Genomic DNA, 26,788 nt, shown 5'->3' on the forward strand with positions numbered 1-26,788 from the left:
AGAGAAAAACCTAGTGTTTGATCAAGAGGGATGGTAACGGTTGCAACCACCACTGTGAAGGCGGAACCCGAGGGAGTCTTTAGTATCATTATTAGAGGCTTGCTTTGCCTTAAAAACCTGCAATTATTAGAAGCACTGAGCAGAAGCATGGAGAAGATGAATAAAGGCGGCATAAATAAGAGCACATGTACCAACCAAGGGTTGATTTGATAACAAGAAAAAAAGAGCATCTACTGGTAAAAGGGACAATAAGCTTTATCATAGGCGTCTAAAAGTTGATAGAGAAATTATGTTCAAATTCCACGCTGGTGATTGTCATCTGATTTCGTTCTATTAGGGACTGGAGATGACTGGGAAGATCTAATCAAACCCTTTTTTGTCTTCAAGCCACGTTCCATGTCTTTACTGCTTCAAAGTTTTAATCCCCTTCTTCCCCGCGGAAAAAAGAAAAAGTGGGCTGATTTCGGTACTTCTTCCCTTGTCCAAACTCCGGGTACTTTTACCTCGCTTTCATGGGTACAAGTACAGGGATGGCCCAGTGCAGAATGACGGCAAATTCGGCTGCCAGAGTACGAGAGGGGACCTCTGATCTTCTTGGGTTCTCATCGAATCATCAGCTTAATAAGCTTATGAGTGCTTGTTTGATCAACTGTGCTGGGTGGGGGACGGGTGGAGTAGAAGAATCAACCCAAATCCCACCAGCAAAAACGGCTTCTGGAGTCCAATCCAATCAGAGCTGACGCGGTTAGGTCGAGTTATTATTGAAAACCCTGTGCCATAGATTCCAGTGTCTTGATCTGACCTGAACCCAGAGGTTCTTCCTTTCCCACAAGCTGACCACATCAGAGTTTCGTTGCGGTTCGCTTGGATTTACATTTGGATCATGAGGTGTTTCAGATTGTAACGAGGGATTAGTATCATTTGTTAGATTTAAAATCTAAACTTAAATCAAATGAGTTATCAATTGTTTGTATCTCTCAGACTTGACACTCTTACATTCTTCTTAGCCTATTGGGTGCTCAGTTTTTATCATTTTCTGTAGGAATACTTTTAAACAGAAAGAGAAACGGGACAGCAATTGCTATTGGGTGAGAGAACGTTCCGAACGACAAAAGGCGAAGATCGTGATCGAATTCAGGTGTTACTGTTTCAGAGTCGAAGTACAGAGCCTGCTAGGCGCTTCACAGAAACACAAATGGGCCTCGGCAATGAGGCAAGAGCAGCTGTTGTCGTTGATTATAATGTTACGAATCTTTGGACCCAGACAAGAACGGAACAGGAAATCTTGCATGAATTGAATCCTTTTGAAAAGTGAGGATTTAAGTGCTAGAAACCCATTAAAGAATGCTGGATTTCCATTCAACTTCTGCAGTTCCGTTTTATGCCTAGTAAGAACTAAGAAGGCAACCCACGTAAGAGAAACGGAAGAGTCGAGAGAGCGTCAAACAAAAAGCATTCCTCAAAAATTCCCTAGTACATCTAGAGTCCATTAGGTTACAGAAAATGCTGATTAAGTCGGGCAAACGGGGAACCTTTTTAAGTCCTCAGGAACAGTAATGAATAGAACAGGGATGAAAGAGCCTCATGAATTGAAATGAACAGGACAGAGTGAAGGAACCTCCTGAACTGTAATGAACAAGGGCAGAGATTAAGGCCTAAGGGCACTTGGGGCCGCCTCTTTTGGTCTTCCAATTTCTGTAGCAAGGACAAACTTGCTTGTTACCGTAGAAGCCCGGTGGAACGCAAAGGCACTTCCGGCAGCATTTTTGGCAGAAGAACATGCAAGGCTTGTGGTACTGTGTCTTGGAGCACCTTCTGGTACACTCGCCTGGGCACTCTACAATTACAAACGCCACAACCACCCACATGTTAAATCCCCTATCAAACTCCAAATCCAATACTCCACCTTACTGTATGCGTATTTGTGAGTGCCCGTCTTTCGTTAAACATGTTTTTCTTTTCCATTAATGTGACAAGAGAAAGGAATGAGTGGGAAGAATACTTACGATAGTCTTTTAGGCTTCTCGGACCATATTTCCCCTGATATTTGATTGGAAAAACAGAACAGAACATTAGTAGCGAGAAAGACTAGAATGTCCAGAGAACTAACGACTCTTTTCTCCAACAAGAGAAGAAAACAAAGGAAAAATGGAAACCTTGAAACTCTGCTTTGCATGCTTGTCGTTCTCAAGTAATGCCGAGAACTACACCCATTTTACCAAACAATATGTGAACGAAAATGGACTATGCATTCTACAGACACAAAAGAACGACAGAAGAGAGGAAGAATAACCAAAAGAAGAAGAAAGAAAGTACTGCCGGTTATAAACAGCCAAAATATATGAAAAGGAAAATAATACAACAGATACAATGGGGATATTCAAGCCGACGTGAGGAACTCACCTCGCACGCAGTCATGGAAACCAAGAGAAGAAGCAGAAAACCCAGTACCAGGACCTTACCCATTTTTTCCCCTCCCAGAGAAGCCTGAATTGCTGGTAGTGGTAGTCAAGGCCATGGCAAACTTTAAATATCCAGAGAACCACAACGGGTGAGCGATCATTTTCCTACATTTGATGATCTTCGATAAATGGACTTTAAGTATGAACAGAGACAAACACAGAGTGGCAGTGTTGTACTGCATTATGCGCTCTGAGCAATTCACATTTCACAAATTCACCTCTGCTTACTTCTCTGAAGTCTGAACAGCGGACCGACGCCATTACGCATCACGTACAAAGGTTCAGTGGGGTCTACCTTCTGGCAAATATTACTGGATTACGAGCCGGAGTGGACTCAGGCTGAGTTAACCTCAAACCTACGAGTTTGGTTTGATCTTAATACTTTAAACTTAAGCTTAACATTAAAATCAAACTCGAGGCAAAAAAGAGTCTTAAGATTAGAATCAAACTCGAGGCAAAAAAGAGTCAGTTAATGAGTTAATGAGTTAACAAGCTGAAGTTGAAAAATCTGGAAGTTAGCTCGTTATTTTTTTCAGCTGAGTTCAAATGGTTTGCCACTTAGGTTTGTCTTGCCACCCCGACCTGTGGTCAACGTTGTGGTTCTGACACGAATTATTCTGGCGAGTCGTTTTAATATCCAGACTGCAGACCGTGAGTGTACGTGGAGAGTCACAACCGTTCATCGGGGAAGCAATCAACGGTATACAGCCATGATCGCTAGGTCATCATTTGAAATTACGTGGACTTTATGATGGGCTTTGCTGGTTGTATATATAGGCCTTAATGGGTCAAAGGCGATTTTAGTGGTCCCCTCCCTAATGTCTATACTGTGTGAGAGAAGGAGATCCTCCTCGACCCAACCCGGTTGTGGGTTAATCTAATGAGATCAGCCCCGTTTAGTCTCAGTAAAAAACGAATCCAATTATCGACTCCGATCGAGGTCCGATAAAACGGCCAGAAAAAAACACTTTTTAATTGTTCGTTGAAACTCTCCCGTTTAATTTATTAGCCTAGGACGTGAAGCTCAATAAAACTGCAAGCGTAATTGCAGATACGAATTCCCCTAGCTGTACCTGTCACAATGTGACAACTCCAGTTCGCCCTTATTGAAACTAATATTTTTCAGCTAAAATCTAACTTTGGGATTGGTTTAAAGATAAAATAACATCTTAGTTGGTCTCACTCAGATACGTCTCCGTTAATTAAGTTTAATTACAAAAAAAAAAAGGAATACACACCCCCACCAACCACAAGGCCTAGCTACTTAATTTCTGGACCCATGTTCCATTTACTTTTTACCTAGCAATTTTTGTACCATGGGTAGCAATAGTGAAGTGGGGTCGATGTTCTTTACTCATCACTCGTGACACAGTTTGTTTTCCAGTGTTTAATGCCTTTGGGTCTATGTTTGCACAGACGCATTAATGGAATTGTCTTTGCCTAGGGAAGCCTCTGATAATGTGACGTTTCTTATTATTATTATTATTATTTTTTCAAAATGGAAATTTTCCAAATAAAAACTCGTGTTAACGTTAGAGAGAATTTAATGACTAGGATTAGAGTGGAGAGCTTCCACGTGGAGGTACTAAAGTGGGCCCAATCAGTTTTAAGAAAAACAACCTGAACTTATTTGTACGCTCGTCGCCCCAAGCCACAGCTCTCCAGACCATTAAGAACCAAAAAAAAAAGCGCATAAAAATAGGAAAGAGCGCTGGAGGAAGAGAGAGCTCTAAGCCCGCTTCAACAGAGCGACCCGATTGCCGCGGTGATCGAAAATCCTAGTCCCCACGCAGAAAGAGCTTCCAATCGATAATGCATTCTTCCGAGAAGGCCTCGACGGTACGAGACGTCGCCATTGCAGATGTGCCCATGAGTATCTTCTTGTTGATTTAACTTCTGTTCTAGTTCCTCGTCATTTTTTTCTTTTTGAACTTTTGAATTGGATTTTGTCAACGGGTTTCTAGACTTGCGACCTTTTTCTGTTTTCGCTTTGTGGGTAAATTAATGTCAGGTCTTCGACGCTCACTTTCTCTGTTGCCCGTTCACTACTCATTCTAGTTTTCTCTTGTTCTTTTGTCATTTTTTCTCTACCTTCTTATTAGTTTTCTTATGTTAAAGCTTTTATAGAATTTCTACCAGGTGTTCGTTGTTTCTGTTTATTTTGATAGATTTTTCACGTGGACACTTGGTAATACTGTGTTTGTTTGCGTTTCATGTAGAGTTTTTTTAGGATTTTTCAGTTTTTCATACCATTTTAAATCTTTTTGGGATGAAAATGGGATTTGGAGACTTTTTTGGCTGATGGCTATCTACAATTTATTGGTATCTTTCGACCGTCTTAGCACATCCAAGGAAAGTTACATTGTTCTGGAATAGTTGTCTTTTCTTACTGATTAAAATTCATTGATTCTTGGGCCAAATTTATATTGCTAGAACAGCTCTGAGTGATGTTTGCCCGGTGTTCTAATGCAACACTCATAAAATTGATGTTCTTGAGTTAAAATGGATAATTTTTGCTGTTCTTATCTTTCGTGTTTATTTTCGTTTATTTATTGGGGCAGTGTGGTCGTCATTACCAAGCATTTGATCACCTACAGTCCGCTTGCTTAGATTCTTTCTTATTGTATCAAATTTCAGCGATTCTTTGAGTTGATATGTCAATCTCCGAAAGGACCTCACATCCCCTTGGACCTGTGTCCAGAAACTCTCTCTTCTGTTTGGTCACAATCACGATGTTTGTTGTCTCCTCTTTCTTCTTCTGCTTACATACCACCGTGCGGCCCAACTTCATCGATCGCAACTTTTTTCCTGGTTCGAAGCTGAATGCCCTAACTGATAGATGGACTGTTCCTTTGCGTGAAGAAGGCAAATTTGAGCAATCAATTGTAACGCCTTCGCCTGCTTCGAGTCGACAAAGCAGGACCGGAGTTCAGAATACTCAAAAATGCAACCCAGATAAAGCTCTTCTAAAAGTTTATATGTATGACTTGCCCCCAGAGTTCCATTTTGGTCTTCTGGATTGGGAAGATAAGGAGCAGAGAATATGGCCAGATATTCGTGGCAAATTGCCAGACTACCCTGGTGGGCTAAATCTCCAACATAGCATAGAATACTGGCTAACATTGGATCTATTATCATCAAGACTACCTGATAGAAGTAGTCCTTGCATCGCTGTTAGGGTGGACAATTCCAGTGAGGCTGACGTGGTATTTGTGCCCTTCTTTTCATCTTTATGCTACAATAGGTTTTCTAAGGCAACTCCTCGTAAGAAGAGCAAAAACAAGTTATTGCAAGAGAAGTTAGTGGCGTATTTGATGGAACAAGAGGAATGGAAGAGGACAGGCGGACGAGATCATATTGTTTTGGCCCATCATCCTAATAGCATGCTGGATGCAAGAATGTCTCTTTGGCCTGCCATTTTCATCCTTGCAGATTTTGGTAGGTACCCACTAAACATAGCCAATGTAGTAAAGGATGTGATTGCACCATACAAGCATATGATCAGAACCTTCGTAAATGACTCAGCTGGTTTTGATAGCCGTCCAACTTTGCTGTACTTCCAAGGAGCCATTTATCGGAAAGATGTAAGCACAGATATAAATGTGACTTCTTTACTCACTTCAATTTTAGTTGGAGGTTTAGTTCTGCATCATGTTACATTCAAATGTGTTGATTTTGTTCTTTCTTTTTATCATTTTAACAGCAAAGTCATTCTTGTCTTTCACTTATCACTGCATGTAACTTTTAAATGTATCAGCTATCTATGTCAACTTTTTATGGGTAGCAAACTGTTTATTGCATCAGTAAGTGTAAAATTGGAACCCTGGTCTCTTTTGTTTCTTTTTTTATACACCATTGGCTTACATATTAGATTACTTTGGCAAAGGAGTAGATGGTAGTCTGCTCATGGGTTCCTTAACATTTTTCAAGACTGTTATTAAAGGATGCTACTCCTGTATCATTCTCACTAGATCGTGTTGTTTAAAGCATGCTTGGCGTTTCCTGCATTGTATGAATGATGACCGCTAAGTGCAAGTCGTTATCAGCTTTAGCTGATTCCAACAGGATAAAGCCAAGATAATGATAAGACACCGTATCAACTATTACTTTCATTGAACTGAGACTGAAAAAGGGGTCTACATCTAATTTGGACCAATGCTCTTTGAGTTCTTCATCTTATCATACTCCTTCTTAGCTTGCATGTTAACTTTCTCAATTATTCTGGAAGACTTCCTTCACAAGGTTGTTAGGTTTTTCTCACTTGGTCCTGAGAGAACTAAGGATTCCAAATTGAGTTCCATTGATTGTTTCAAATAGGAATGTCTCTCTTTTGCAAAATTTTTAGTTTTACTTTTCATTATAATTGATCATGCACAAGTGAAAGTAAGGCTCTTCCTTTCCTTTTTAGAGAGGTTGAGGGCCACTCTTTCTTTTCTTTTTAGAGTAGTTGAGGGGCACTCTTTATCTGATTAGTTTTTCTCTTATAAATGTACCTGCAAGTTTTTGAATGATTTCCTATTCCAATATTTATCTTCATGCTCTTGCTCTTCTAGTCTCAGAATTAGATATCACCTTAATAGTTGCTTGTGGCAGTTATTATCAGCTTGTTCCTCTAATGATGGGTACCACTTGAAGTGGCCTTCATTCCAGAAACCTCGTTGAGAGACTTTTGAATAGATATGAAGTTTTTCAAGTTGTTGAAATGGGAGCAGAGTCATCAAACTGGACCTCTCACAAGGAGCTTGATCATTTGTTTGTGTTTGTTCTCTGAGGTCCTGTTTGAACATGACGAACTAACAAGTAGTCACTGTGCAACCTTTTTTTTGAATACAGAAAGGAGGATCGATGCATAATCGTTATAAGTCTATTTCCTGTTTTTGACGAGTGATGCTCATAGATGATATTTGAATTTGGATCATCACTTGTGTGGAGCATCTATATACCTTTTAAAGTCATTTAAATGAAGCATCTTCCTTTACTGCATTAAAACGTTGAATCTCATCTACTACTAAATAATAGTCTCTCCTGCTTCTGGTCAGGGTGGTATTGTTCGGCAAGAGCTTTTCTACCTCCTCAAAGACGATAAGGATGTGCATTTCTCCTTCGGAAGTGTTCTTCGGAATGGTGTTAGTGAAGCTAGTCGTGGGATGCATGGCTCAAAGTTTTGTCTCAATATTGCCGGAGATACACCGTCGTCTAATCGGCTATTTGATGCTATTGTCAGCCACTGTGTCCCAGTCATAATTAGTGATGATATTGAACTTCCCTATGAAGATGTTCTTGACTACTCTGAGTTCTGTATCTTCGTTCGTACATCAGATGCTGTTAAAGAAGGGTTCCTCATTAAATTGATTAGGAGTATTGGAAAAGAAGAGTGGACACGTATGTGGAAAAGAATGAAAGAGATTGAACATTACTTTGAATTTCAGTATCCCTCACAAGAGGATGATGCAGTTCAGATGATTTGGAAAGCAGTAGCCCGCAAGGTATCGGGGGTAAAGTTAATGGTACACAAGATGAGGCGATATGCTCAGTATGATGTAGTCAAGGAGATGAATCCAAAGCCCTTCCCTGTAAATTTTTCTTGACATGTAGCTCAAAATTTGACCTTAGGACTGAATATAGGATGGAGGAACAGGAGTTGCACAGTTCGAAGATAGTTGTTAAATCCAAGCTCGATTCTTTCTGCAGTTTCTAGCTTTTTGCTGAGAGACTAGCAATGTACATGTTGCAGGTTTAGAGGATGGGACATATTCTGTATCTTCCACAGGGATTCTCTTGTTTGGACCGTAAAAAAAAAACAGGCTCCTAGTGGTAATCTGTATCTTTTGTAGTCTGAGATTCTTTCATGTTGAATCCAGTAGGTTTTCCTCTTTGGTGAGTGTCTCACCTTTACTATTGCAACTGCAAAACAGTTTATACTGTACAAACTAGCTCGGTCGTCTTCCCATTTGCAGGGATGAACGGCTAGCTTTGATTTTTTTACTATCTGCCCGGTCTTAATCATTCTTTCTGAATGTAAGAAAATCCCAGAAGGGAGTATATAAACCCTTTTGGACAAGAAATATCTGTTTATGATTCATGTAATTGCCTTAAACAGTTTCATTTTCACATGTTTGACGCCGCAGCCCAAGTCCTCTACCCTATCGCATGTTTGACACAGCTCAAACCTAATCTTTTCTGTTGCCTGTCTATGACGTCCTTTCATTTCTTTTCTGGGTTTCTTGTGCTTTGTAGCATCAGATTCTTTCTGTTGCGCAGCTGTGATGCAGCGTGTAGAAACTATTGTAAAGATTGCTAAGATTATCAAACGAGTTTCTGCAAATCGATTGGTGGCAAACATTATTGTCCCTGCAAATGCTCAAAATATTATGCCACCTTTCTGTCTTGGCCCTCAGAATCTAAAACACCTTAAACACCTTAGAATCTGAAATATGTGGGAAGGAGAGGAAACAAACATGACTTGGACTACTGGATGAGACTAGGTTATTTGATGTGAAGCTAGTAGACATACCTGGTGAAGTCCATGGTAATTATGTAATGAGTAATGTCCAATTTTTAAGGATAAGACTCAATACATATGCTTAGATGAGAAACTCATCTATGTTATCAAGTTGATTTGTATTTATGTATTTATGAATTATGATAAGGGAGGACATTATTGTAATTTCCTGTAGATTATAACTTAACCTATGTATATCTATGTATCGGGAGGAAATAATAAACATTGAAATCAATCTTTATATATGTCATTTTTATATATTTGAATAGTTATTCGTAAAAAGAATTCGTGGTGACAGTGCAACAATGTCTATTAGATTTTTGTCTTGTAATCCTCCAAAATGACTTGAGCTGCAGCAATGCATTGTAGACGTATGTTTTATTGCTGCGATGTAAACTTTTTTCTTGGTAATTTCTGTCAGATGTTGGAAAATATTTCCCTAGTAATGTTTTGGTCATGGTGTTTTATGGCAGTTATCATGGACATTTGAGAAGCAAGGGACTAAGCTAGAGTGGACATGGAAATGTCAGTCATTATCTAATAATAAGCATGTCAGTAGTAGTTCCAGTCCACCTCTCTTGAGTAGGTTGGCTTTCTGCACTTAAATGACTAGTCTTTTAGGTTGCATTGGTCAGCTTCTTAAAATCCTCTTGAAACCCTGTTCTGTCTAGATCTCACAAATTTCAGATTTCACTATATACTTCATTCTTTTATCTTTTTCAGTTTTGCTGATAACTGACCACCATCTATCCTTGACATGACCAAGTGCAGTAAAAGTTTTGGGCAAAAGCAGTTCCCTTCATAAAGAACCTCCCTATTTATTAAACTTCTCTGTATCCCCATTTGAGACCATTAGAACCTTCCTGTTTATTAATTTCTCTATATGCTCATCAGAGATCATTCGTTATCTTGTAGTTTGCATGTCCTGCCACTGACTTGGGGAAGACTTGTATGGTGTGAATGTTATATTATGGATACTAATATATGACAAACTACTTGCTACAGTAATAAAATGGTATTGACCAACTCCAGAGGCTTCATGCCCCTCTTTAAGTCTTAAAAATGTGCATACTTCTTTTTTCATGCTTCTTTATTGCTAGTTTTCTTAATTTCATGGTTGCCCTGGTTGTGTTGCTTCAAGCATTCCTGTTGTTAGGGGTCATTTTATGAGCAAAAATAATTCTCATTATGAGTTATGAGTAATTTTTTACTATATTTTGGCATTTTTGGTACTTATTGAGCTTTCATCAATGCTCCTGTAGGAAGAAGTTGTTAGGAAGACCCAGTCATTTGAAAGGCTGAAAAATGCTTGTCCCTGAGTGAGAAGATGAGAACTGAGAAAGCTGAATTCGAATCTGCTGTATATGCAAAGGTGAGTATGATTCAATGTTTTTCTCCTAGTTGTAGAAGCACCTAGTTCAACTTGCAAGTTCTCTTCCACCAACTCTTCTTTAACCCATAGAAACCAGTTCCTGGACTGGCAATCATGCCCTGTGGGTGTCATTTATCCCTTGAGTGCTAACCTCTGGAGTTCCCATTGACATAGTTCTCCAAGTCTTTCTCTATTCAGTGAGAACTGATGCCTATTGTTTTCAGGCATATGCTTCCTTTGGTTAAATGCCGGAGGAGCCCTCTTGATGAGATTTTTAGACTTTGACCTATCCATGATTACTCCATATTAGGTCACCCTTTTCATCAAGCAATGACATACTTAACAATAAGAGCAAAGTGGCTTCTCTTTTTTTTCCTTTTCTTTTCTTTGTTTTTTCTCTACCTTCTCTTAGAATGTTTATCTAATTCTGTTCAATCTTTTTGTTCTTCTATATCTTTAGCTTGTTACCGTATTGAATTCAAAAAAAGCAAAATTACGGGAGCTGAGGGATGGGCTTCAGAAGCGTGAAAGTACAACAGGGAAGGCACCTGAAGAGGATGATGATTCCACTGATAAAAGCGAGACTTACCATGACGATGGGCACAGTGATGACCGGCTGTCTGAAAATCTTGCAAGCACTTCATCAACTGTTTCTACAAGCAAAGTTATTTTCTGTGTAAGCTGCAAGATGCTCTAACTGTCTTGTATCAATCTTTGTACAGACATTTTTTTTGTAAAGGAAGGTATGCTGAATCTCACTGACCCATTTGTTGGAATCCTCCATTTAGTCAAGATTGATTATCTTATAAACGTATATGAATGATTTAGGACGTTTTCTGTATATTTCTATAGCTTACTTCAAGTGTTTTCTCAGTCATTTAAAATACTTTAGCTAATTACTTAGAGTGTATTTGGATAAATAATTAGAGATGGACATGTTTCTCCCTCTTTACCTTACAATTAGGGCCGAGGCGAAGTAAAAGATTAGTCATTATGGTTCGTACGCAATTTGCCTCCTGGGGTCCATGCCCGTTTGATTGATGGGCCGATGCACCCACAGGGTAGCCAATTGGACAAAATAATGGTCCAAGCTCGTCATATGTGTAGGCTTTATAATGGGTCTCAGCAGGAGTCGAATGCCCATGATGAGGGAGGGGCGATTTGGTCAATTAGCATAAGGCAAATCGCAATCTTCCCTCAAAATCCTTAACCACGTCGGGGTGGGTGCCTCCTCGCTCCAAATCCTGTGACCCCTAATATCTCGTCTACCCCCGTGTTTTCCCCGTCTCCCACTCGGCTCTAATTTAACCTAGCTTCTCCGCCATTTTATCTGCAAACAGAGGAGGGCAACCACGCTTGTAAGTAAACAACCCTTTTCGGTCGAGATTATTTGATGGGAAACGATAGCGATTTTACTTTTTCTTTTCGTACATTTTTTTCCCCATTAGAATGGGTAAGTATTTTGAGCTCGATGTTGGAAAATATGTGAGCATCTTTTTGGCTTTGTCATGTTTTGTTTGCTGTTGCCCTCTATTCGGTGAAAGTTACAGTGGGTTGGTATTCTTCTTTTTCCGTTTGCTCGATTTGGATTACCCTGGTTTTTTTTTTTAATGACATTGTTTTATTCCCTTCGGCAACGCGGTGGGATAATGCAATTTGTTGCTTCTGAGGGGTTGTACTGTTTTCAGTTTTTTAGGGACATCGGCAGTGTTTTCTCCGGTTTTATTTAAGAACTTGTGTGCAACTTATCTAGGTTATTAGTTTTTGAGTTAACTGACTGTTTTTGTGTTTTTATCTTTTTCTTCCATTCGAATCGTTGTTTATCTGGTCTGATTGAATAATTGGCCGAACGAGAAATGAGCTAATGTTTTTTGTTTAGCTGTATGTCTCCTTGGTGGATATCTTCTCTTCACTACTTTGTGGCAATTGATGTGTCTGGAATATCATTCTTTTAAAGTATCTGAAATATCTTATAATCCAAACCACTATAACGCACTCGTTACATTCGTTTCTTTGGTCCACCCTGTTTTCGTGTGGTTAATCATAATCCAGCTTAATTTACTTCTATCATTTAGGAATGTTGCGTTGACTTCAATTTATAAATTTTGCTGTTCCTTTGATTTTTCATTATTTAGATATTTCAGTTCCTTTCAAATTTTGATATATTTTATTGTTCGTTCAGAACATTAGTAGTGACCAATATACTTTTTGATCCCACTCACAAAAGTTTGAAAATGTATGGTTGGCAATGGTTGTGTAGGTTCTTTGATTACTTCTCTAATGCCCCTCTTTTTCATCTAAATTTTGTCCAATCACTGAAAGTTTCGTTTTACTCGAGAGTTCTTCCATTTTTTATTCATTTCCTAAAATGTTTGCTAAAATAATTGGGCTATGCATGGTTTCTCCTTTTAAAAATGTGATCTATTTTGTTCATTTTGGGCAACATAAATGCCACAAATTTACTTTCTGCCATTATGAATGGAAACAACAGAGAGTGACTGGGATCTGTTTGTAATGTTAAGACTGATGTCTTGGGCTGGTTGATGTTCAGTATAACACAGTATGGCTGCTCCAGCGGAAATCATTGGAGAGCCTGACACGACAGAAGTTCCTGTAAGTACTCCTACTCAACAAAAACGAAACCGTGAAGATGATGTGGGAGGTGGAGTTGGTGAAAAGCGGTGGCCAGGATGGCCTGGGGAATCTGTTTTCCGTATTTTGGTTCCCTCTCAGAAGGTCGGTGGTCTTATCGGTCGCAAAGGGGAATTCATTAAAAAAATGTGTGAAGAATCAAGAGCACGTATTAAGATTCTTGATGGCCCCCCTGGTGCACCTGAAAGAGCTGTAAGTTTTTGTATCTGCCTTTGAAATTACTTGTGTGGTGCTGTTGAAGTTACTGTAATATATTGTCGGATGAGTAGCTCTATGAGCTGATGTTATGGTGGAAGCCTGTTATTCTCTGAGCTGTGCCATGTGACTCTTAACAATGTCTTATAGAATTAATAGTTGCTCATAAGTTTTAGTTTTCTGAACATTTACAATTTGTCCTCCTGATCTAAACTGTAGGAGGTTCATTCCAGGTTTTTATTATTATATATGCATGACTAGGTGCAGCATGTTTTTTGACCAACTAGAATTGAAATGCATGTTGTAGTTGTTGTTTCCTTTGAGTAGTGAGTGTTTGGCTTATGTAGTGTTATATGAGCTGCTTTTCCTTCCAAATGCTGTTATTACAGCTGGCTATGGTGTACATTTCTCTGATGCAGATATTACTGAATTAGAATTATGGTTGAATATAAATTTCTATGTTTTATGTCTTACATATTAGTCACTGGACTCTAGAGAGGGAGTGTTACAGTTTGCAGGTTTAGATGCCCTTTGATCTGGTTTATATAATCCATTTTAACGTATGACTGAATACGAGGGTTATGTATTATTTTATATTCAAGTTGCATTTACATAAATCTATGATAGTTTATGGCCCCATTTTATGGGTATCAAAATTTAAACAATTAATTTCTTTTTGATAACTAATACAAGGGTGTTTGTAAGTTATATAGCTTTATATTAGTTATGTTTCTAAACCATGATGGGTTGCTCTTATCCTTTGGCTGATTTAGTTTTGCCCTAGTGGTGAAGCATAGAGATAACTGTCCACTTGGGGGTTCAAGTATTCAAACTTTATGCTGAAACAAGTTGCCACAGGCTTCCACGATTGCCTGATCAATGTGGTTTATTTTAGGTTCTAATTCATGATGAGATCCTTTATTTGGCCTGTTAGGGTTACCATATCTCTTTCTTATTAACTTTTTGGAAAAACAACATGGTCCAATGACAAGAGAATCTACTGGATCACTTATTTGTCTAAGTGATATGCGGTTTCATATAGAATCTGAGAGTGAAAGAGGATGAGAGAGAGTTAATTGAATAATTTCTTGAGGGAGTACATTGTTCTGCAGTAGTTTTAGACAGGCTTTCAATGCGAACCATGAAGTAGGGCTTCTTTCGGATGCATTTAAAATTTGGTGGGTTTCACAAAACATTATTTATCAAGTGAACATGGCCCGTTGCTTCTGATGCTGAAATAGGTTTTTTTTTTTTTTTTGAGAAGGTGAGATATGGGTAAATTCACCACCAAAACAATTGTATCTGCAACCTGATTTGTGAAAATATGATACGCCACCTTTTTCTTAACAAATTCTCAGACAAGAAAGTGATATCAGAAAAGAAGTCAGTTAACGGAAATATCATAATATTTTCTCCTCTCTTAGTACAATATTTATTAGGTACAGATCATAAAAACATTGCCTCTAAAGTAAAGGAATTTAATAGGATGCCCTTACATCCCAATGACCACAATGAGTGTGTTCAGGTTGAATCTAAGGCTACAAAATCTGTCATCTTAGTAACTCGAAAATAGAAGAAACATTGGCCCAGATTGCAGTGATCAGTCAAGAAAGTTGATCTTGTTAAGCACTCTCAGATATAGCACCTTGGATGAACATCTATGCCAAAAAGCTGGCCTGCTCTTTCTCGGGTAAATTCAGAACTTGATTGACTGATATTTAGGGACATGCCCAGGTTCCCAGGATATCTTGTCTAAACTAACTTAAGAAAATGATAAAAAAGGCTCCCATTACTGGACGAAAACATGCAGGTGCTTCCTTTTTCCCCATAATAAATGGATATTAAATTTGGAAAGGATTAAATACTTTCTCAAAAAAAAAAAAAAAGATTAAATACTTCAAGATTCTTAAGCAAAGTTAAAATGTTGTAGTTTTGAAAGTGAGATCCTTCAGAGGTCTTACCTTTAGAGGAGTAGTACCTAATTTATTTGTTTGGTATTTCTATTTTTTGCATAGGCAACAAGAAGGAAAATGTGTTGGGTTTGGTCTTTTTTTTTTCTATGTTTACCACTTGATAATGAAATTATTCTGTATGCTTCTGTACATGTATATAATTAATGGTCAGTAGGCTTATACTGTATTTGTAATTACTGGTTGCTTGTTATCTGTAGTTTTCTTTCAGAACTGAATCAATTCATCTAGACTCTGCACTATTTATCTTTTCATTAGTTTCCCTAATTCTTCTTTATTTTGTTTGGTTTTTTTCCTTATGTTTTTGCATAGCACTCTTTCTTTCTTTATTTCTTTCTTTTCTTCTTTTTTCCCATTGCCTGAAGATGAATAGCTTATTGGTCGTAGTTGTTGACTTGGGAGTTGTATTAGCTTTAAGATGAAAATGTATTTGGTAGTAGATCTTGTGAGGGGAATAGGTATCCTCAAGTTACTTGTTGTGTGGTTATTTCTGAAGATTATTTTAATGTTAGTTAAAATTGTCAATTGTTCTGGTGACACGATGTCTGGATCTTTGAGATGCCTATCAAACATGTTAGTATCTAGAATGAAACATGAGGTACTCCAGAACTGGTTTAATTCATTTATGTAGTGGGGGAAGTATTGCACCAGAAGCTGTTAGTGAAGGGGAAAGTTTTCTACCTATGCACAACTTTGGTAGGAATATGCATAGCTTATGTATTTTAGCTGCGATAAAATATGCTTTATCCTTCAGAATAAAAAACTTAGATTTAGTCACAGATTCCTGCTATACTGTTATTCAACCAAAACTTTATTGTTTACTTTATCTTTATTTTGGTGCTTACAACTTTTCTATGTCAAAAGGTGATGATTTCTGCGAAGGAAGAACAAGAGGCTTCAACCCCTCCTGCCGTAGATGGCCTCTTACGAGTCCACAAACGTACTGTGGATGGTTTAGATGGTGAGACTGCCCCATCGAGTGGTGGTGGTGTAGTCTCTACTCGGCTCTTAGTTGCTGCATCGCAGGCAGGGAGTCTCATTGGGCGACAGGGTGCAACCATCAAATCCATTCAAGAAGGTTCAAATTGCATTGTGCGAGTTCTTGGAACAGGTGAAGATTTTACAAGTCCATCTTCTTTGCTTTCTACTTGGTGAAGATATTCAAATTAGTTTCAGTGCATAATTTTTGTTTCTTAGCAATCTGCTCTTGCACTATCATTTGATATCTACTTTTAGCTAAATCTATTAGATGGATCACAAATTGATTTTCTGAGTGCCAGATTGTCATCTTGATTAGTGATGGTATGCTTTTTTTCTACGACCATTTGTAGTGCTCTGAAATGAAGAGACCATCATGCAGATGAACAGTTACGCTTTGTTTTGTTTTGTCTTTAACATCTTTGAATATATTTGAATTGAGTATTTCCTGGTCTTAATACTGGAGGTCTTATAATTTTTCTGCAGAAGATCTACCTGCTTTTGCTCTGCAGGAGGACCGAGTTGTTGAGATACAAGGGGAGCCTGCAGGAGTGCATAAAGCTGTAGAACTAATTGCTTCTCACTTGAGAAAATTTTTGGTTGATCGAAGTGTACTTCCTCTCTTTGAAATGCATGTAAGTCTTTTCTTTGCAAAGAAAATGGCATTTGATGTTATCCTCATATTTTATTGAGGCCATGAATTCAGATTATTCTCTACTAAAGTCATGCTGTTGCAGATGTCAATGCCGCCACAGCATTCACAAATGGAGCCGCCTCCAAATATGCCACCTCACCAGCCTTGGGGCCACCCCCCAGGTCCGCCAAATCCTGCTGCTGGTGGATATGGGAACAACTCTCACTTCATGCCTCCTCGGCCCCATGATAATTATTTCCCGCCTTCAGATTATCCTCCTTTGGATAAACAACCCCATAAAGGTCTATCCATGTATGGGAGAGAGCCTCCACCCATGGGAGCACATTCTTCAGTAAACATGCCCCCTTCACAATCAATGATATCACAGGTTATTGGTTACTAGGGTTACAAGATTAATATTTTTTGTAGTTTATCCAGATTAATTTTTTATTTACATAAGATACTGTTTTCTCAGGTAACACAGAACATGCAAATTCCATTATCTTATGCCGATGCTGTTATTGGAACAGCAGGTGCAAGTATCAGTTACATTCGTCGTGCCAGTGGGGCAACAATCACAATTCAGGAGACGCGGGGTGTACCTGGTGAAATGACTGTCGAAATTAATGGATCCGCTACGCAAGTTCAAACTGCACAGCAGTTGATACAGGCAATTCTTTAACTTTCACTTTTTCCCTTATTGAGAGTTAAGGAAGCGGTGTAAACCTGTTTGTTTGTTTTTTTTGGTGGCTCATGGCTGATAGGTGGCCATAGGGCTTTGAAAGTGTCTTAGGCTGCCCTGTAAAACATTACCCACTTTTTGGTGCAGAATTTCATGGCAGAAGCTGCAGGAACAACACAGAATCCACCAAGCTCAGTTGATCCGGGATACAATTCCTCTTACCAATCTCATGGCTCAATGTATTCGTCTCCTCCTGCTGGCACGGGTCATGCAGGGCACACTGGGACCGGAGGGGGTTATGGTTCAGTTTACGGTACCAACTATGGGTACTAGGCATATACTTGAGGACCTGAAGAATTGGTCAATTTGGTAGGGCGAAGTGTAATGTGGACTGACGTCTTGAAAGACCCCAGTGAATTTTGCAGATGCAGTTGTGGCTCTGTAATGAAATGCTTGTCAAAACTGAATTCAGGTTGACGTTGTTCCTGTACATTAGGCAACTATGTGATTTCGTGGAGTTATGAAGCGTCGCTCTTTTACATGTAGCAGTTACTAATCTGTGGTTATTTTTTCCCTACTTGACGTCGAATCTCTCCTTAAGCTGAGTATGCTGTGGAAGCCCGTATGCCGATGTTGGATTGAACCATCAGGTGGTCTATCTGGGCTTTTTTGCATTCTGTCTCTCGGCTAGTGGTATATCTTGGCTTTTGCATTCAGTCTCTCGGGCCATCTCCCCGGAATATTTGTAGTGCCACCTGCAATTTCAGCCTCCATAGGCAGCATTTTCTACAATTTGTTAAATGCCTTAACATTTTTCTCTGGGTTTTCAAGATTTGTTTTTGTTTTTATTTTTTTAGTTAATTTTACAGGTATCTATTGGAATACAAATCATCTCCTTTTCTTTTAATCCAAAAACCTTAGGATGAGATGAAGATTGATAGCGTTTAGAAGTTTGATTAACTATGTTTACCCGTTTAAAAATGGCTCTAACCAAATTGACCTTTATGGAGCTCATAAGTGCTGTAGCCCAGCAGAGTAGGGACCTATAGAGCAAATCATGTTTAGTATGCAAGGGCAAACAAACATTTTGACAGGTTTGGTAGGGGTGCGCCTGGCCCGAGCTGTAGTGCTACGCAAGGGCGACGCTCGAGGACCCCCGATAGCAAGCTACCGGTGGCGGGCCCTCCCCCACAAGAAATTAATTTAATATCAAGTGATCCGATGGACCACGTATCAGATATTAAACTGATAAGAACAGATACTACACTTGATCTTAGCCAAAAGGCCGAGAAAGGTATGCTTAGAACGTTGGCTTCCCCTGATTTTTATACCCTCGTCGACCTCTCATTAATCTATAAGAACTCTATGTGGGACTAAGAAGGAAGAGTATCAAAGGAGCAACTCGGGTTTTTTCCTTTTCTTCTTACGTGTAGCAAAAATTAACGCTTAACGAGTAACGACAGTGCTGATATCCCGGTGCACTCAGGGTCCTCACTCATCAGCACTCGCATCACAAAAGCGTTGACGCTTCCATCTGGGCTCCCTCTCCCCCCTTCAGGCCATCCCAAAGAAGTGAACCGAGATTGGGAGATCGCAATCTTTGGTGACCCCCCTCCGTGCCGCCGCCACTCCTCTACCTCTAAGAGCCAACCGGCTCCCCTGGCCAGAAACTCCAGGGTGCCTTCATCATCCTCGTCCTCCTCGTCACTTTCCTTATCGTTCTCCTCGACTCGAACTATCGGTTCACCCGTTTTCTCAAAACTACATGAACTTGTCTGCCTTCTTCGTTTTCTCCTCCATGGGAGGGTCCATCTTCTTCTCCCTTCAATGGCGTTTCTCCATTCCCCTTGATTCTCTCACATCCTTTCTCCTCCTCTTCAATTTCACCATCGTAGGGGTCTTGTCGGTTTTCTTGCAGCATTATCGTCCGCCGGACGTACATGGGTCTCCCTGGGGACTAACGCTGCCGCGTGGTTCACCAAACTCCCTGACTGGAGTACCTGGGTTCTTCGGGTGGCTCTCCAGTTTACGAGCTTGTTGCGGTGCTCGCCCCTGGGGGACCGCTCAAGCTTCTCGTAGAGCTGGCTTACAGACGCTACCAAATCAAGATCCATAAAAAAATAGAGATATTTCAGCCATCAAATCAATTTTTTGTCCTTAAACATCTCCTAAATAATGGCCCTAACAAAAAAAAATTAGCGTTTGTGATTTCTTTAAGACTTCAACTCAATGGCTGTCTGACCTTATCAAACCTTAATAAACTTCCCAAAAAAAAAAGGTATACATAATTGCTGAAATATGGATTCATGTCATAAAAAAACTAGTCAGACCAATTCAACACTAGAGTTTCATATATCCATCAACGTTCCACAGATGTTACTGCAAATTAACAATATTTACATCAATTGGGCTTACTAAGAAATAGGAAAATCATAGGTTCCTCTCTACTTTCTTCTGCCTCTCTCAGGACACCTCGTCTTCTTCTCAAATCTCATCGCCCACGGCTTGTGCGAGCTCAAAACTCTGCAGACAAAGGTAACCATCGGCTCTGTTAGGTCAAAGACCATAATCTGAGCATAATAAAACCATAAATCCAAGGGTGTATTCATCACAAAGCATACAAACCACATAGAAAACGCAATATGGGCATAAATAACAGTAAATCAACAGCAAAACACAAGAGACAATGATCTTACGTGGTTCAGCGATAGCCTACTCCACGGGAGGAAACGAAAATTCACTAATTGGAAAAGGGGTGAAGTTTTGCGGCTTCTAGTATACAAAACCGAGCTCCTACACAATGTCAAGCTCCGATTTCTCCCTCTACGAACCCCTCGTTTCTTTGCGCAGAGAATCCCCCAAAAAAACGTCTTCGTTCCGACCTCTCTTCCTCAAAATTCCTAAATCCAGAGAGCTCCCGATTTAATCCCTTAATCAGGTCCCGACGCAGATCCAAACCGGGTAATCGGTTCGGGTTGGGTAATTGGAATCAAGACACCCGATTAACAAGCTCCAATATTTCTTTCTCTTTCTGGAGTTCAGAGCTCTGCAGACATAGGTATTATACTCTAACATTATTTCTTGCTTTCCTATTATGCCTTTCGTGTGTTGACACTTGACAGATAAATCAATGGACCTTGTCGATTCAAACTTGAACGTTTTGAGAAAGAGAATGGACCAAGTGAGAATGCGGGAGAGGCTGCAGAGCGGTTATAGAAGTGAGCGGGGTTGGCTTTATCAATCTGGTGATGATAACAAATCCAAGAGAGAGGAAACATTTTCTGAGACCTTATTAGGGACTGGAAATTAGGTTCTTGTAACCTTCGGGCTCACGCTTGTCAATGGTGCCCTTGGCCTTTCCCTCGTCTCTCTTGTCCTGCATTTGAGCCAATGAAGTGGCATTTGTAACTTGTACAAGAACCTAAAAGCCACCATCTGGGATTTCATGTTACGAGGTGATATGGCCACTTCACAAGCAGCAGTCCAGATGGAAAACGTAATTTTTTCAATTGTGATTGAATTCAATAAAGGATACAATTTAATTCTCAAACAGTTTCTCATTACCTCTATTCCTTCCTTATCCTAAATTCTTTGTATCAGTGGTATTAGAGCGCGATTATGCCACCCGGAAAGATATTCCGTTCCGCGACCTCTCATTCCGTTGATGAAGAAAGAGTTCCTTTTCCTCTGTCGCCGCAGACCTTCTTCCATCCTTCCCGTCTCTCTGTTTCTCTCTATCGTGAATTTTTTTTCTTCTCTCTGCTATCAATTCCCTCCTTCCTCTCTTCTATAGCGTTGCTCAGAAATAATCTTCCTTTCTTTGCAGCAACGTCTTCTCTAATCTTGCCAAAATAATCTCCTTCCTCTGCTGTGAAGAAATTTCGAATTCAGAGTCGCAACTCTCTGTTCGGGAAGAAATCATAACAGGTTACGCCACTCCGGGAAGAAATCCCGAAATCAAAATCGTCACCGACCTTCCTCTATCGCCGAGAAGAACCTCTCTCACCGCATACCTTCCCTCTATCGCTGGGAAGAAATCCCGAAATCAGAGTCACCGCATACCTCCCTTTGTCGTCGGGAATAAATTCTGAAACCTTCCTCACAAATCTTTGTTCAGGATGAAATCAGGGCACCTTCCTCGCCGCTGCAAATCAGAATTCTGGTTCGCTACTGCAGCCTCGTCCGGAATAGACGAAAGCTTCCTCCGGAGCTTTCCGAAACCCAGAGACAAAAAATATTTCGTTGCCAAAAAAATAAAAATGGTTCACACTATGGACACTCCTGGCAAAAAGAACGCAGAATTCCGCAACGAGTTTAATGAAATCTTGGCACGACACGAGTCAAAGTTTCGATCAGGTAAATGCAGCCTTATAAGCGGCGTTAACCGAGCTCCAAACTCTTCGAGCCTTCCATAGCCAAAATACTAGCCCTTTCGAAACCAACCCATTTGCACGTGACGAATCTTTACACCCATATACTTCTCGTTCTAACACTATAAATAACCACTCCCATCAACACCTCAAGTTGTACTTCCCAAAGTTTAATGGAGACAACCCCACTGGATGGATTTACGTAGCAGAATAATACTTTGAATTCAAAAACATTGCACCAGAATTACAAGTTCAGCTAACCTCCTTCCATTTAGAAGGCATTGCCCTGCAATGGCATAGGTAGTTGACGAAATTTCGAGGACCATTCATATGGGATGAGTTCACCAAGGCTGTACAATTTGAATTTGGTCCAATCAACTATGAGGACCCGTCAAAAGCTTTGAATCGCCTTAAACAAACCACAACCGTAGCAGCTTATCAAGAAGCTTTTGAAAGGCTTTCCCCCGAAAGGTTTCTAACTGGTTGTTTTATTGCAGAACTCTGAGACAACATTCGTATAGACATTAAAATTAAACAACCTAGAACCTTGGCAAATACAATAGGGGTAGCTCGGCTAATCAATGAATGCAACCAACTGCAGAGGAGCCCAATCCAGCAACTCCGTTCCCAACCAATTTTTGCAACACCAACGGCCTCGTCAAACCCAAAGCTAGGACCTCCACCAACCCAGCGCATAAACCAAAGCTCCAATACTCAACCAACAACCTTTCGCCGAATCACCAACCAAAAGGCACGTGAACGTCGAGCGAAGGGGTTATGCTATTATTGTGACTGGAAGTTCGCTCCATACCATTGTTGCGAACGACCACAATTATTTGTGATCAAGGATTCACCCCATACGGACATCGAGCATGGAAACCTTACTCTAGAGTTTTGTTCTTCGAACGAGGGGTGGCATGCATGGCGCCAGGCCGGCCATGAGTAAGGCTTTTTGAGTTACATTTTACATCGTGTATACCCCATTGATACTGATACTAGACGATGTTACAGGGACCTCATAACATTTGCAGAGCAAGGAAACTGCGGGCCGGGATCATTCATGGAGAACCGTGTGGCCTGGGAAAAGAAACTAACTGATTCAGAGATCAAAGAGCTGACATCTGTCAGCTTCCTAGACAAGGAAGGCTGGCTTGCGTATCAACAAAAGCTTCTTGAATTAGTTGCAGCTTCCTCTTAGTTTCCTCATGTTGGAATATTTTAAACGGGCAACCGAATTCAGAGGTAATTTGGTTTGTAGTTGTGAGGAAGACGAAACAAAATAAGTTATTTGGTTGAATAATTTTTACAAATCATACTATCAGAAAATAGAATACAAAAACTTTACAGGAAAGAATGTAGTAATTTTCTGCTTGATTGAGAGAGTAGTTCATAACAAAGTGGGTTGAGATGGCCTTTTTTGGTTCGTTGAGAATTTGACTTGTGCCTATAATGATAATACATCTGTAGAAGTATGAAGATTAGCATCCCAGCTATAGGTGGCATTTTGTAAATAAAAATGTAATGACTAACAAATTTCATTGTTCATTGGGATTTCAGACTATAAATTAGTTGCTTGTTATTACTATAATCATAATTGTTGAAGACTAAAACTTTTGAGCCTGCCATATGAATGACTCCACCTTTACCTTTACAGTAAGGTATGCTTAAGAATCACCGAGTTCTGGAATTAACAAACACATGCACACGCAATCAAATAGCTGATGGTGTCCTCTTCTATTTATACGAGCAACCAGAACAAAGTACAATCGAAGAAACAGGTAAAGAGAATTTTTAGAATACCTCAAGCATAATTCTGAAGTTGTTGCATAGGATCATAGGGCCATGCGTTCTTCGACTACACTAGCCAAAATCAACATCTCAGTCACTTATTTTCCTCCTCTTAACGCCTCCTGCTGTGCCTACTGCTCCTCCTCCCACTTCTCCTATCGTCAGAATCTGAGTCTGAAGCAGACTTTGAATCAGAAGATTCAGATGATGAACTATACCTCTTATGCTTCTTCCTTCTCCTCCGCCGCCGCTTCTCCTCCTCCGAATCTGATGAACTATGACTTGAGCTACTTTCTGATGAATAATCTGAGTCAGTAACAGAAGAGGAATTACTATCTGTCTCAAAAACAGAAGCCTCACTACTTCCGCTTTCAGAGTCACTATCAGGCCAATGCTTCCTCTTACTCTTGCTCCTCCCACTCTTTTCACCTTTCTTACTACTGCTCTTTTTGTCCTTCTGCGGCTCCTTTGGGATGTCGGGGTTATCCAATTCATGTGAAAGTGAGAGTTTCATCCTCAATTTTGGGTTTTTGAGCTGTTGCGTTCGGGAAGGGCGGGAAATGTAGACACGATCATTCTTGCACTCGTATGTCCAGTGGCCTGTTTGGAAACATTTCTGACATTGAGAAGCAGCAACTCCTACAGAGGACATGGAGGGCTTCAAATCTTTTCTTTCACCCAACTTCACAGCTTTTTCAGTACTCATGAGATACATTTGACGCTTAGCTTCTTTTCTTTCTTGCCATCTGCTTGGACCTTCTTCCTTCTGCCCATAAGCGTTTACGTTCCGGGCTGCAGCAGTAGCTGCACGTTCAGCTTGGGCCCGACTGAGACCTTTTGCAGCAGTTAATGCGGCTGCCTTGATCCTTTCTGCTGCAGCCTGGGATTTCTCTTCATTTTTGCTCGACATTTTTCAGGATTAGTGGAGAAAAGAAATAATTGGATAAGGCAAACCCCTGGATCCAATGGTACTGAGAACTTCCTTCAGGTCAAATGAACACCATAAAAAATACTAAGTCTATTAAGTTTTCACAAAAACCCTAAACTCATAACTACTTGTTCCAGAAGATTCTGCAGTTGGCTGAATATCAATGCTTCTGTCTCCTACAGATGAAAAGAATAGATCAATCTCAAGTAATATGCTGTTAAATAAGAAAAACAGATATGCTGCCAGCACCACAAGACAGGTGCCATAATTTGCACATACATAAGCTAAAATTTTGAACCAACAAACTGAAGGTACAAGCAAAATCACAATGGAAGGGCTTCAAGAAAGATAAACCTCTTATAAAGCAGTCAAGAAACACATACTTAAATTCAAAGTCTTGAAAAGAAGAACCAAAAGCTCATGGATGATCAATTTTGTCAACAAAAAGGGAAAAAAAAGAATGTCACAAATCTAACTCCTCCCACTAAATAAGACAAAACACCTTAATTCTAGCCAGCCTTTTACTACCCTAAATTCCAAATCATAGCCAAACTGGCATCACATAGAAGTTGGAAAAATAAACATGTGAAATCTAATAAAAAAGAGGTTTCAGACCCTAATGGTGCAGTTCCAACTAGTTAATAAAAAAAGCATTTTCAGTACTCATGAGATAAATGGATGCTTAGCGGGAGCTTTTGCAGGCACGAGCCTAGGCGGGAGCTGGGGCTTGAGTCTCATATTTGAGTTCCAGCTTGGCACTAGTCTTGTTCTTTAGGATTAAGCTTGCTCAGCTCCAGTTCAAGCTCAAGAACCGAACCAAGCTTGAGGCCCATTCTATTCACGCTTGAGTAGCTCAATCCTGTAATAGTAAAAACATAAATAAATCAATTGAGTCCACCACTAACCGCATCCAGAGATCCAATTACTGAAATCGTCCAAACAAAATAATTAGTTCCACCATTACACGCTACTGAAAAGTAAAAACTATATTATAATTTTAAACCCACACAATCGATCATCACATTAAAACATCCCAAAGATTCATAAAACGGTGATAGGTTGCTTTGCTTATCTCTGTTTCAAGTTTCTAACTTCAAACTAAAACATGTACTAAAAAATCAATGACTCGCAATAAACTTCAGATAATTCTTTAGACCAAGAATTCACGTGTCGGAATCCCTCAAAAGGCATCCAAAACAGCCTAAAATTGTACTCAAACAGTAGAGTAGCATAAACACATCAAGGGCCTGAAATGAGGAAAGATTTGACTAACAACGTTTTAGACAAAGAACATGGCAAGTTTTCGAAATTCTCACAAGGAACACTTCCACGGCCAGAATATAGTTTAGAAGGCCGCGAGTATCTACAGAAACTAATTACTCATTAGATGGTACCAGACCAAGGTCCTGACTTTCCAATGCTAAGTACTGCATTACTCACTACAAGTCAGTTCAAACCATTAAAACTAAATCCCTGACAAATTTGAGTAATTTGAAGACAATAAAAATGCTTTCGACCACTTTACTACTATTCTTTTTTAAGAATAAAGCTCAAAGATCAGCCTTCCGAATTACACCCTTCCTTGCTGGGATGAGAAGGATGGAACGGAAGTGAAAATTGAAGAGAAATAAGAGAATAGAGGGTAGAGAACTAGAGGAGCTTACCTGTTCGTCGCCTACGGCGGTATATTTCTTCGAAATAGCAAATTAGGGCTGCTGCTAGTACTTTATAAGCAAAGGTCCAACAGCAAGTCGAACCCGAGTCACTTCGAGCTGGCTCGACTCAGTACTATGGAACGTCGGATATTATCCAAAAATAAATTACGAGTCACTCGCCTTGAAAAGCAAAACAAAAAAAACAAAAAAACTACAAGAACATACAAATCAAAAAATAAAATAAAATGTAATAACAACTTCAACAACGCAATGGATTCAAAACGAAAAAAACAATAAAAACTTCAACAACGCAATGAATTCAAAGCGAAGAAAGCAATAAAAATTTCAACGACGCAATGGAGTCAAAATAGGCAAAAGAAAGCTTCTTCCTGCCTAAAGAAAATTTCAAGGATCTTATCTCCGACCAAAGAACTTCATCACGCGATGGCAGCGGTGAGCTTCGCTATATATCCATAGATCGGATCCAACTTCAAACGTAGAACAAAAACCCGCAGAACACAAAAAAAACAGCGAAAGCAAAGCGACCGGAGAAAAGAAGAAACGAGAGACTTATCGGCAGAATCTGTCAAGATTTTCCAG

At 39.8% G+C, this 26,788-nt stretch overlaps 4 protein-coding genes and 1 non-coding gene across 7 annotated transcripts; 2 read left to right on the top strand and 3 right to left on the bottom strand.

Annotated features, from left to right (window-relative positions):
• Positions 1-1,297: 1,297 nt before the first annotated feature.
• On the bottom strand, positions 1,298-4,318 carry LOC137956540 (gibberellin-regulated protein 6-like). Its single transcript, XM_068804079.1, has 4 exons — positions 4,301-4,318; positions 2,404-2,457; positions 2,007-2,040; positions 1,298-1,837 (listed from the first exon to the last, which is right to left on the bottom strand). Exons 1-4 carry the CDS (start codon positions 4,316-4,318, stop codon positions 1,656-1,658), a joined length of 288 nt encoding a protein of 95 aa, XP_068660180.1. The 3' UTR covers positions 1,298-1,655.
• Positions 4,150-8,455, top strand: LOC137956539 (probable arabinosyltransferase ARAD1). Its single transcript, XM_068804078.1, has 3 exons — positions 4,150-4,301; positions 5,100-6,046; positions 7,502-8,455. The coding sequence occupies exons 2-3, from the start codon at positions 5,117-5,119 to the stop codon at positions 8,048-8,050; spliced, it is 1,479 nt and encodes a 492-aa protein (XP_068660179.1). The 5' UTR covers positions 4,150-4,301; positions 5,100-5,116; the 3' UTR covers positions 8,051-8,455.
• Positions 8,456-11,555: 3,100 nt separating this feature from the next.
• On the top strand, positions 11,556-17,992 carry LOC137956702 (flowering locus K homology domain-like). Its single transcript, XM_068804294.1, has 7 exons — positions 11,556-11,694; positions 12,888-13,180; positions 16,018-16,264; positions 16,618-16,766; positions 16,869-17,153; positions 17,241-17,435; positions 17,595-17,992. Exons 2-7 carry the CDS (start codon positions 12,899-12,901, stop codon positions 17,778-17,780), a joined length of 1,344 nt encoding a protein of 447 aa, XP_068660395.1. The 5' UTR covers positions 11,556-11,694; positions 12,888-12,898; the 3' UTR covers positions 17,781-17,992.
• Positions 17,993-18,547: 555 nt separating this feature from the next.
• Positions 18,548-18,745, bottom strand: LOC137957402 (U2 spliceosomal RNA). The gene has a single exon (XR_011113370.1). It is a non-coding gene; the product is annotated as a U2 spliceosomal RNA (small nuclear RNA).
• A 4,662-nt stretch (positions 18,746-23,407) lies between these two features.
• On the bottom strand, positions 23,408-26,724 carry LOC137956979 (uncharacterized). 3 transcript variants are annotated; one of them, XM_068804666.1, is made up of 4 exons: positions 26,614-26,724; positions 26,198-26,321; positions 25,197-25,392; positions 23,408-24,709 (listed from the first exon to the last, which is right to left on the bottom strand). In XM_068804666.1, the coding sequence occupies exon 4, from the start codon at positions 24,513-24,515 to the stop codon at positions 23,718-23,720; it is 798 nt and encodes a 265-aa protein (XP_068660767.1). In that variant the 5' UTR covers positions 24,516-24,709; positions 25,197-25,392; positions 26,198-26,321; positions 26,614-26,724; the 3' UTR covers positions 23,408-23,717. The 3 variants fall into 3 exon arrangements, with proteins under 3 accessions (XP_068660767.1, XP_068660765.1, XP_068660768.1); XM_068804664.1 differs by having other exon boundaries at positions 26,198-26,724; XM_068804667.1 differs by lacking the exon at positions 25,197-25,392 and having other exon boundaries at positions 26,198-26,724.
• Positions 26,725-26,788: the final 64 nt, after the last annotated feature.

Source organism: Aristolochia californica, unplaced genomic scaffold (assembly GCF_029961685.1).
Source record: "Aristolochia californica isolate CCGP_79_NKW_82.1479 unplaced genomic scaffold, dmAriCali1.0.hap1 SCAF_2, whole genome shotgun sequence".
Taxonomy (NCBI): Eukaryota; Viridiplantae; Streptophyta; class Magnoliopsida; order Piperales; family Aristolochiaceae; genus Aristolochia; species Aristolochia californica.

Bases quoted from the DNA above. Each gene is read 5' to 3' on its own strand.
- LOC137956540 (XM_068804079.1), bottom strand. The intron at 2,041-2,403 runs GTGAGTTCCTCA...ATCAAATATCAG, and splicing joins TTTCCATGACTGCGTGCGAG to GGGAAATATGGTCCGAGAAG. The intron at 1,838-2,006 runs GTAAGTATTCTT...TTGTAATTGTAG, and splicing joins GAGAAGCCTAAAAGACTATC to AGTGCCCAGGCGAGTGTACC.
- LOC137956539 (XM_068804078.1), top strand. From the start codon at position 5,117: ATGTCAATCTCCGAAAGGACCTCACATCCCCTTGGACCTGTGTCCAGA. The intron at 6,047-7,501 runs GTAAGCACAGAT...GCTTCTGGTCAG, and splicing joins GAGCCATTTATCGGAAAGAT to GGTGGTATTGTTCGGCAAGA.
- LOC137956702 (XM_068804294.1), top strand. From the start codon at position 12,899: ATGGCTGCTCCAGCGGAAATCATTGGAGAGCCTGACACGACAGAAGTT. The intron at 16,265-16,617 runs GTGAAGATTTTA...ATTTTTCTGCAG, and splicing joins TGTGCGAGTTCTTGGAACAG to AAGATCTACCTGCTTTTGCT. The intron at 17,436-17,594 runs GCAATTCTTTAA...TTTTTGGTGCAG, and splicing joins CTGCACAGCAGTTGATACAG to AATTTCATGGCAGAAGCTGC.
- LOC137956979 (XM_068804666.1), bottom strand. From the start codon at position 24,515: ATGTCGAGCAAAAATGAAGAGAAATCCCAGGCTGCAGCAGAAAGGATC.